Source organism: Limanda limanda, chromosome 8, assembly GCF_963576545.1.
Source record: "Limanda limanda chromosome 8, fLimLim1.1, whole genome shotgun sequence".
Taxonomy (NCBI): domain Eukaryota; kingdom Metazoa; phylum Chordata; class Actinopteri; order Pleuronectiformes; family Pleuronectidae; genus Limanda; species Limanda limanda.
Window position 1 is genome coordinate 16,069,659 of NC_083643.1, and position 11,256 is coordinate 16,080,914.

Consider the following 11,256-nt stretch of genomic DNA (forward strand, 5'->3'; position numbering starts at 1 on the left):
ATAATGTGATATCACCCTCGTTCTTTCCCTGCATGGAGATTTTCCTTGGAAATCAGGGTTTACAGCCGGTTATAGAAAGAATCCCTTAATTTCTTCATCACTTATCAACTAATTGTTTAGTTTAAAGAACCTTGGACCCGAAGCTGCCTAAAACTGCACTTACACAATGAACTGAACTACGAAATGACGCAGGGAGAAAGTCAACGATTAGTAGTACACACAGCAGTGGGACATCTTAGGGAGAAAATTAATTTGAATAAATTCTGAGGACAAGATCATGTGTCTACCTTGAGTACACCATCTATATTAATTCATTTAAAAAAGGGAAGAAATGACGAATAGAGATCGTTTGTATAAATGTAATGGTGCTGACGGCGCCACAGCAGCTCTAACAGAGATTCACCATTTGTTGGACCCAGACTAACATAGTTAATAATTGACTTCATTGACCAAAGTTAAAATTAGGTCAGTCATTGCCTCAGTAGGAATGTGTTTTTCCTTTTTTTTTTACCTCATGTCCCAGATCTTAGTTAATCCATGATCACTGACTCGAACATGTAAAAAACACTTTGTTTTTACATTTTAATAGAACTGGTAATGTGGTTAAATAAGATCATGGAGATGAGACATATTCAATCCTAAAACTAAATTCTTCCACTGGATTTACTCTCTGAATGAGTTCATCTCCTGTTGCACTTGCATCATTCCAGTCCCTCTTCACCTGTGAGCCGGAGTCTCATTTACGTGTCCCGGAGGAGCTGCAGTAGTTTGGTCTAGACAAGTTGGTGGCGTCCATCAGTCCCCGTGGCCTCGCAGGGAAAGAGATGCTCATCAGGGGGGTTTGACTGAGGAGGGGAGGCAGGGACTTGTCCCCACTGAGCGCTCTCACATCTCCCCCATTTCCAGTTACCATGGCATAAAGGCTTCAGGCGAACCAACACAGGGCGTCGAGGGGCTAACAATGTGCCATATGGGTACAACAACACAGGTCTTCCAAAAAAAGCATGCTTTAAACCTGTACAGTGGTGTAGTCAGTTTTAGAATTATGTTTCACAACTGGAGATGAAAATAAACACAGGCAAACAATGCTGCGTTCAAAGACACACAAGTGAAAAGCTGTTCTAAGGAAACAGGTATATGACTTTACAACAGCATTGTTCTGTAGGATACAGTATTAATAACTAATGCAAATAATATGTAAACAATATGTAAATATAAGTACAATGTGTCATATGTTCAAGACACAATGCAATTTATTCATTCCCTCATTCCTGAGTTAAGCCACACAGTGTTTACCACTTTTACGTCAATAAAGTGAGTGGCGGTCACATGGGGGGAGAAGCTGCCAGTCTCTGAAGATGGAGCTTCTGATGAAACGCTGTTGAACATTCCCAGAGGCCAGAAACTACACGTTGAGCCTAGAGACTTCTCAAGTCACATCAGTCACATCAGATGCATGTGCACCTGAATGTGCACATATTGGCACAGAGAACAAGACAGCCTACATGTAGTGGTTTGCACAGAAGCTAATGTTTTACCTAGGCCATACAGCAATTATTAGTTTTACAAAAAATGCATTATTATGCAGTTTGTTAAAAGTTCTTAATCTGGTAAAAACGTTTTGTATTATATTTATCACTTTTTTGTATATATATATATATATATATGTGTGTGTGTGTGTGTGTATGTGTGCCTCAAATCTGTCATTTAAACCTTCTAACTATACAGTACACAGTAGAATAACCTCTGCTTAAAAGTATCCATGTTTATACTGACTAACCCACACTTCAAGGTAACCAGGTGTGTCAGGTGTAATTTTACTTCCTGCTATTGATTTTATTAATTGTATTTCATGACCTGAGAAGTGCTGCTCTAACATTGTGGTTAGAACAACAATAAATGTTTCTTGTTCTCATTTTCCCAGATAAAAACCAGATGAGCTGATTAAATAAAGTTAAAAACATTTGAAGGTAGTGAGTTATGAGTGACGCATGAAGGCTGCTTTGTGATGAGCGGGAACTGCAGCTTGTTTTTTTCATGTTCGGTCACATTCGACTTCATCTAGAATTTGAGGAATGCCGAACAACAACAAAACGGTTTGATGGAGCTGGGTGGGATCATATTATCAGTGACAATGTTCAGAGATGTCTTGCAATAAATATTGTGTTTTGATAAACAGGAATGAAAGTGGCAGGGGAGAGGAGCAACATGTTTTGTCTTAGAAAGCACAGCCACAGCCATATCTGCAGTTTTGGCGATTTGACTATAGTTGTGAGAACACAGTGTTTATTCCCATAATGTCCACCTTGCAGGCCCTCCCCAAGTGCTGTCAAGGCCACGGTGACACTACCTCCCCTCATCCCCGTGGCTGACGTAACTTGCCTTTCTCACCTCATTAGCAGAATCACACCTGCGGCAGCCAATCGCAGCAGGACAAATTATGGCTCAGGGTAGGATGCTTTTCGTTTTGCTGAGCCATTCACGAAGCTCCATGTGCTGCAAGCTCCACAGCTCAACAATAGCAAAGCCCCGTGGGTTATTTGCAAACCAAATTTCTCCCCTGTTTACCTTGGAATTGGTGGCAACAGAGATAGCAAGATAAAGAGGAAAAAAGCAGAACAAAACTTTCAAATTTAACCCTAAGTTAAGCCTCCTTTTAGATTTTAGTGTTTGCGAATGAGACATTTTGCAGCTATGTTCTTGTCAACTATTTTCGGTTTTATCGACAATGTTTGAGGATTAATATCTGGAGCTCTAGTCTAACATGCATGTGATACTTGTCCTTCAAAGTAATAGGAGACATAACTCCTATATAAGCACTTTCAAGGTTCAGCTCCTTTACATGACACAGTTGTTACTCTGCTTTTTCTCACTGACACAATATAAACAAACCATTGTCTGGTTTCGTTCAACCTGCTCTCGTCTGTCTTCACGTGACACAGTCCAGACTGGTACGTTTCACTCTGTTAGAAGATGGAGCCTTTTCACATAGATAAACATGTCTAACGCTAATGTGAACCATTGGCTTTGTCACTTTTCACCTTTGGTACTTGAAGTCATATTCGACCCAAAAGAAAAACCCTTTGGAAAACGCATCTTCCTCTTCGTGGTCTCTCTGTGAGATTCTTTCTAAAATCAAAAGATGTTTTCCAAAAGGTATTACACATCTTATCGCCACAGAAATAGTGCCCATTTGCTGAACCACGGCTGCAATTAGCACTGCAATGGTCACTGAGGCATGTGTACCTCAGTTAACAGTTTTGATGTGTCACTGCAGCAAGGCCCCTTCCTGTGAAACTGCCTTAAGGGGCCATCTTATGCTGCTTCCTCTTCTCATAATTAACCCTATAGGCACCATAACAGATACGAGAACACGTTCACTATAAAATTACATATAAATGCATTTAATCCTTTTTTGTAATGACTAGTTTGCTGAAGCACACCTGCAGTATGCAACACAGTGAACATTTGTTTCTCTGCACACTGCAGGATCTAATCTAATCTCATAATGAAACACGAAAACAGTTTTTTTTCAAAGTGCATTTTGCTATTCAGGATAAACAAAAGAAGATGTTCACAAACATGACGGAAACTTTGTAAACAGTATTTTTAATCCAGTGTTTTGTACTTTACTTTTAATAATGACAACATTTACATTCATCCTTCTGTTATAAAAGACACAATTCCAATGGGAAAAGCTACAACCACAGTGACCATAACTGCATTGATAATTTCTGTATTGATCAAGCTTCCTCCAAGGAGCACATTACTACACACTCTTTCAAGGCACTGTTTCCTAACCAGCTTCTTTCTCTGTGAAACAAGGATGACATGCATAGTGAACATTCTTGGAGTTGGAGATCTGTGTGGCAGACAGACATTTAGACTGTAAACACACTGTAAAAGCCCGAACTGCATTTCTCAGCTCATGTGTGTCAGCTTCATGAAGTCATCAATGAAATATTGCTTTGCATACAGAAATGGAACATTATCCATTTTAATGAAAATTGGAGATAAACATGTCACTGTCGAAAAGGGGAACAACGAAAGAGTCAAAGATATGCAAATGAATGACCGTCGGTTCACGCCATCGCAAGAGGACAAGTCATGAGGTGAGTGGTATTTTGAAGACAGGTCATCGTGGTGACTGAAATTGGTCTTTGTCGGCACGTTACTGCTACACGAAGTGGCGTTCATGCTTTCTCAGATGACTCATCTGTTCTCTGAAGATACTGCTTCACAACAGCGACAATAGTTGACACCTCTGCCATGCCGCCTTTACCTGAAACAAAGTGAAGAATTACTAGTTCCACCAACAGGGAGGGGACAAATGATTCAAATGATTGTGCAAGCCCATGGCACGTTCTCCACACTCACAAACACACTTTGATGAATACATGTACTGTATTATAATCTGAACTTGTGCAGGGTTTGCATATCTCTCGGTGTGTATGGTGTGTTTTGATAGAATTTACCAGTTAATCAATACGACAAGGAACTATGAGAAACCTTGCCTGTGCCAAGACTTACACTGTTACACTGCTAATAATAACTTCACACTCGCTGTTGCTTCAAGTAAAAGGTTCCCAGTAGTTCCCAATACAGAACATATATTTGACATTGGAAATTGCTCTAGGTCACCATTTGAATATGTTTGTTGATATATGATTCCTACATTTGTATATGCCTGCTTTTCCATATGATTTTATTCAGAAGAAGTGTTTGCATTACTGTGGTTTGCGCAAGCATTAAAAATTGGTTATGATCCTACATACTCTCCTGCTGTCAGTCTATGTACATATGTCATTTGAAAAATTGGAAGTATGGGCCAGACACTAAGTCTAGACCTCTTTTCCAACACGTGTACTTTGCTATTCCTGGAGTCTCAATAGTTGGTCAAACGATTTTAAAGTTCATTGGCAAAGTTCAATGCAGTAGAGATCATTCTCTCACAAGCTGTACACCCGAGCTGGTTCCGGAACCCAACTGAAGACTGAGCTTCAAACCTTCTGCTTATATTGCCCGCCCTCGTCTCTGCTCTCGCCCTTTCAGCCAATTAGGAGTTGGGTGTCTCCACCTCCTTTCTGGTTTAAAAGATCTGCCTTTTCTCAAACATAATGGAATCATACTTTCCTAAATTGAATTTGTCTCCCCATACAGTTTCACAATGGGTCAATTCTAATGGAGCAGCGATTGTCTTGGAGCTGCCTCTATTTCTGACTTTATTAGATTTCGGAGATGTCTAACTGAATTTTATCAAAATTATTTAATTTATACTATACTGGATATATTATAATATAATTATGATCTATGTATGGGCTTAACCTGTGTGATGGGTGCTTGTCATTAATTAGGGTCACACAAATAATAAATTGAACATGCTTCGCTGAATGGGTGCAATTCCTTTCAAGAGGGACTGTCCCAATGGCTGGTTTTATTTAGACGATCTCAATGGTCATACACATTAAAGTCATATTGGGGTGAGTTAGACTAAAGGCACGTGTGTCGGGCTGTGTGCCAAAAAGCAGCACAGAACATAATATTGTTCTCAATTCTATGATAAAACAAAGAGGAAGTTTAGAGGATGACAACCCAAAGTGGAAACACACCCTCTGCGCAACAATCTGCGCACACACCAGGTTAAACATATGTACTCTGTCACATCAAAATCAGGCCATTTATGCTGATTATTTAAATGCAGGCTGAAAACATTTGTAAGGGTAATTGACGTATTTTCAACTGCCAGTAAATGAGTTGCCATTTAAGCTTGTTTTTCTTGTGTGTAACATTCCTTCATCTCAATGTATGAAGTCATGTTGCCGAGGATCGCAGGTGATAGCCCGGTTGCTCTGCCTGGCAAAGGCCCCAACAATGTGGAGAGCACTCCTGTGGTCCAACCAAACAGGGGGAAGGGCCAAAAGAATTAGGTGCACTTCCTTCCCGAGTAGCAGCGGAAGGCTCATGGATCACTGAATCTGGGTTATGAGAACACGGGAGTTTGTTGTGTATCTCGTGATAGACAAACCTGATCGAGGCACACCTTACAGAGACTGAAAAGTTCCCATGTAAACTGGGCGTGCACACAAAAACGGTCTTGAAGCAATTCTCAGTGGAGCAGCATGAGTGTTGTGTATATCGCACGTGTAACCACACCCAACTGATGCATCATAATGTACAGTACCCCTAACGATCACACAGAGTACATAAATGCAGCCAAGTGAGAAGTTCAAACACTGTGGAGGAAATATACGTGGCTTATGAAATCAACAGCAACAGGGGAAATTACCTGTTTTGAAACCTGTTTTTACAAAACAAATGCTGCCGTTTAAACAAAAAAAAATGAATTTTTGTATCTGTATACTTATCTGAGTGCCGTGTGTCTTGTTATACAACGTTTAACTATGCTGTTCTAACTGTTTTACCACTTTACTCACCATTGAAGCATGGATGTCGTTGTTTAGGATTATTAAACCATATTAAACCATCTTATTTTAGAATTATAACTACTTAATACTCTATTTGTACATGATTTGCAGACTTGAAAACTGTTAAAGTAACAATAAAATCTATATTAAAAGACTACAATGCAGTTTATTACCTCCGCCAAGGAGATCCCGTTTTCATCAGCATTTGTTTGTTTTCTGCATTACACAAAAACTACAGGAAGGTTTACAATGAAACTTGGTGGAAGGATGTGAAATGGGTCAGGGAAGAACCCATACAATTCAGAGCCAGGTTTTTGCTTTCTTCAACATAGTGAGATAGGGTGTTCTTGTTTTACATTTTCACCGCTAGGAAATATTGATGGATCGTGATGAAAAGTTGGCAATTTTATCACATTTTCGGGGGACTGTTAGGCCTTGGTGGAGTTATTGAGGTAATTAACATTGATAATTAAATTCAAACTGTTGCAGTTAGACTACAAATTGAATGTTGTTGGCATTCTAATATCTTTTTTCCTTTGTGTTTCCTTGCATTAAAATTCACCTTCATCTCCACACGCTAACTTCTTAAATATGCAGGGGATTTCCACATATCCAAACTCTTTCAGCCTGGATACCTGCTGGGCTGTTATGGGATGCTGCCACATAGCTGTATTCATCGCAGTGCAGAAGAGGAGAGGTCGAGTGGTATCCCAGGCTCTCACCACACACGTCTGCCAATAACAAACACCAATCACAAATCAAATATGATAAATAAATAATTGCCATTATAATTTGAAGCAGATACAACTTCTCACCACCAGATTGTCACAAATGCCATTAGCAATCTTTCCAAGCGTGTTGGCATCCAGGGGAGCAATGAGAAGAAGGTCTGCCCAGCGCCTGAGCTCAATGTGGAGCACAGGGTCAGTCCTCTCTGTCCACAGCTAGAACAGAAAAAAAGCTATTACCCACACAACTGACCAGAAACGGACTTCCTCATGTCTTTCATTGAATGTATGAGAATTTAGACTTCAGAGTTTCTCAATACTTCCTGTCCTTCCTGCATGTTTCACAATTATCTGTGGGCTCAGCATCTGAAAACCTGTCAAGTCACTATACTGGACGACTGATGCCAGACTTCAATTCACTCAATGTGGTTTCGAGTGTGGGATTAGATTATAATTTAATTTCAAGAGCCTGACGGGAGCTTGAAATAATTTGAAAATGATAGCTGATATATATAGCACATCCATTCATTTTGAGATTAAATTAAAAATACAAATGAAAAAAATATTGACAATCATGTCTGAGGACTAATGGATAATGGATTACTAGGATATTGAACCAATTTGTTACCTCCCACTCATCCTTGTCGCTGTAGATTTTTACAGAAATGTCTTCAGGGTTGAAGAAGTGCTTGGCATGCTCCGTAGTAACGACTCTTACTTCCACCTGAACCATAAAAACAAGACATTCACAGGGTTTTAAAAAAAAGTATTTTGCTGTTTTTCTACAGGTTTAAAGGGACTCTTACCTTTGTTGCATTTGAGAATTACAGCACATTCGAATCATCCCGCCTTCCTCCAATGCCCCACCCCCTCGTTCCCATCCGCGGTGTTTTTTCTTTTGTTTTTCCCCCTGGGAGCGGCTGTTTCAGTACGCCGTGGACCACTTTGGTCTGCCATCGTCAGTCGCTACGGTCGATACGGTCGCTACTCGCTACTGTCTGCCGTGGAATCAAAACAAACCCTATAGTTGTGGATGCGCCTTGATGACGCGGGCCCGAATGCGCCACAAGAAGCAGACGGGCTTCCTGTCTGTTTCCATGCAGCAAACAGACAGGTCTGTCGGCCAATAAGGTCCTTCGGTCCGAAGAATTTTATTGGTTGAAGTTTTCACTAAATATTACGAGAGTGAAATAATTGTTTGCTTTAACTCCTGGTGGGTCTGTCTTGCATTTTAGAGTGTCATTACCTTATTAATACCAATTTAACCTTATCCACAAAAAGTGTAAAAATGCAACAAAGGTAAGAGTCCCTTTAAGGATTTACAATTTAACATACCAAATAACAATTCTCACATAATTGTTGGTTTGGATGTGTGTAATAACACTGGGCACCAAGACAATCCTTTTCTATGATATCTCTCGTCCGCCTTTAGGGAATATCTTGGAATTTTTACCAGTTTCACATGGACTCACGAACCATAATAACAAGACTGTAATGCTGTGGTGTGGCTGCTGTTGTTGTGTTTCTGCTCAACAGATGCAACACCTCTATCTTGTGGTTCAGATGCGCAAACGTACTGGGCAGGATGAGAAGCTAAGCAGCAATAACTACAGACACCTTGAACATCCTACAGTGCATCAGTGAGCTGACAACAGCTGATCCTGTTACATTTGCCTTTTTTGTGGTGTACAGTTTGTGCAAATCCATCAAATCTTTAAAGGTGTAAAAGAATCTGCTTCGGCAATAAACATGTTTGAAAAAACAGAGAAAGTCTCAGTTGTGATTCATGACATTAAACCTCATTTTATCTGATTTGTGAAGCACTTTGTGATCTTTTTTTGTTAAATGAAATAGAAGTAACTTATTATTATTATTATTTTGAATTGTTGTGGCAAAATGAAAACTTAAATATACATTACTATGATAAGAACAATTGACAACGAAAGAAACCAACTTCGTAAAAACAATATTGAACGTGTTCTTGTATCAGTTTTTAGTTTGGTCCACAAATGGGGGGGCTTTACTGCAAACAGCCACCAGGGGGCAATCATAATGCTTTGGCTTCACTTTTGAGGAGTTGTCATGTCGTCCATCTTTTCATACAGTGTGTGGTTGTTCCTTGTGTCATGCACCAGCCCTCCACAAAATCAGATCAATAGCTTTTGAGTTATCCTGCTTAGAGACAGACGTACAGATAGACAGAAAAGACAGACATGACAGACAATACAAGACCGAAAGACAGACAGACAGATGGGCAGACGAGACAGTAAGACAAGACGGACAGACAAAACAGGTAATCAGACAGTCAGACAGATAGGAAGTCAGGAAGACAGACACTTAGAAACACAGGCAGACGTTAAACAGCCAGACAACCAGACAAACAGACAGAAGGACAGACGGGAATATCTCCTCTTACGAAGGGAACAGAAGTGGAGCAGCTCACCCCAGAGAGCTGGAGAAGCTGGGAGACCAGCAGAGGCAGCTTCAATGATGCGACGCTTCCGGTCACCGCAACAAGTACCCGGAAGGTCCCGGGTGATCTCACCAAATCAGTGACTGGCCGACAGCCGTGCTCCTCAGCCTGCATGTTGGCCCGTGGACTGGAAGACCTCCTGGGGCTCGGGCTGTGTGGTGGTCCCGTAAAACCACCTCCACGTCAGCGCTTCCGTAAACATTCGCAGCCGGCCAATCACAGGAGAGCACAACATACAGCTGTGACTAGTGATGTGAAGCGCGTATCGAGGCTTGTGATGATGACGTGTGTGATGACGTTCGAAGCCTCGCTAGCCGGCCGAACCACGTGACTGATTGAGGAAAGGGTTCGCAGGTTTGGTGTGTGATTTAAAATACAAGGGGCCGCGCAACGCAATGGATTCCCCCTCACATGTACTTGTCTTGGGACTTTATTCTTTATTCTTGTCTTGGTGGGGAAAAATTAATATTTATTTCTATAACTTGTACAAACTTGTATCTTTTTTTTGTACCCCAGCTTCATCTGTGCCCCGTGAAAGGATCTTTTTTAAAGCAGGCTAAATTATTTCTAAAAAAAGAAACCGCCTAAAACCCAGCACTGTTGAAAAGCTGTTGTTTTTAAATAAAAATTAATTAACTGTTATCCCTATTGTAGTCTACCGTTCAAAAGTTTGGGGTCACCCAGACAATTTCGTGTTTTCCATGAAAACTCACACTTTTATTTAATAAGTTGCTAAATGAATGCGCAGTAGCGATCTGCGCACCTCCTGCAGAAGCTGAGAGCACCTTCTGCGCAGAAGCGGACTGCGCAGGATTAATTTAATTTAATTTAATTTAATTTAGTTGCTGCACTTGGCAGCACTGACAGGCACTGACAGACAGTGAGGCCCTATTGAAATTGTAAGGATTATTATTATTATTATTATTATATATTATAAATGATTCTTACCAACATGTAAGGGAACATGTTCACATTGACCGATCTTCACAAAAATCAATACACATGTGTATCATGATCAGACAAACAAAAAAGTCTATAGTTGCCACAGGGAGCCTGCTTTTTTGCCTTTAGTGGCCATGTAGACCATATTCCACATTTTTACTTTGAGGTACTTGTACCAGGGCTTACATCAGATCAACTTCAAACTGAGATGAGTGTCATCACAACTAGATGGAGATACAAACTCAAAGATCGATTTTTCACATGGTGTGACCGTGACGGTGGCGTGGCATCAAACTTACATTTTGTCCCCACACACACACAAGCACATTCACATCACAACCCTCTCACCAATTTGTTTCCACTTTCCCTTTTGACCCCGCCATTGTATCATAAAGAAAGACACCATATTAATAATAATCATTCATGTATTGGCATCACAAACATCATTCATTCATTTATTCAATGCAAAGCTTCACACACCAAAGCCATGGTGTTATTATAATAACATTTACATTTAATTTCCACTTGATGGCGGAGTAGAGCAAAGGAAGCCCCCTAAAGCTTCGGCCCACGAGTGAACCAATTGGGTGGAAAGCTTCAAATCTTCATGAAGCTTCATCTCGTCATCACTAGTGGGGCTCGGGCTGTGTGGTAGTCCCGTGAAACCACCTCCACTTCAGTACTTCCG

The 11,256-nt window shown here is 40.6% G+C and overlaps 1 protein-coding gene across 3 annotated transcripts; it reads right to left on the reverse strand.

Moving 5' to 3' along the window:
* Nucleotides 1-3,590: 3,590 nt before the first annotated feature.
* ppcdc (phosphopantothenoylcysteine decarboxylase) lies at nt 3,591-9,874 on the reverse strand. 3 transcript variants are annotated; one of them, XM_061075906.1, is made up of 5 exons: nt 9,570-9,874; nt 7,782-7,877; nt 7,241-7,369; nt 6,988-7,156; nt 3,591-4,282 (listed from the first exon to the last, which is right to left on the reverse strand). In XM_061075906.1, the coding sequence occupies exons 1-5, from the start codon at nt 9,738-9,740 to the stop codon at nt 4,194-4,196; spliced, it is 654 nt and encodes a 217-aa protein (XP_060931889.1). In that variant the 5' UTR covers nt 9,741-9,874; the 3' UTR covers nt 3,591-4,193. The 3 variants fall into 3 exon arrangements, with proteins under 3 accessions (XP_060931889.1, XP_060931890.1, XP_060931891.1); XM_061075907.1 differs by having other exon boundaries at nt 9,597-9,871; XM_061075908.1 differs by having other exon boundaries at nt 4,219-4,282; nt 7,061-7,156.
* Between the last annotated feature and the right edge of the window lie 1,382 nt (nt 9,875-11,256).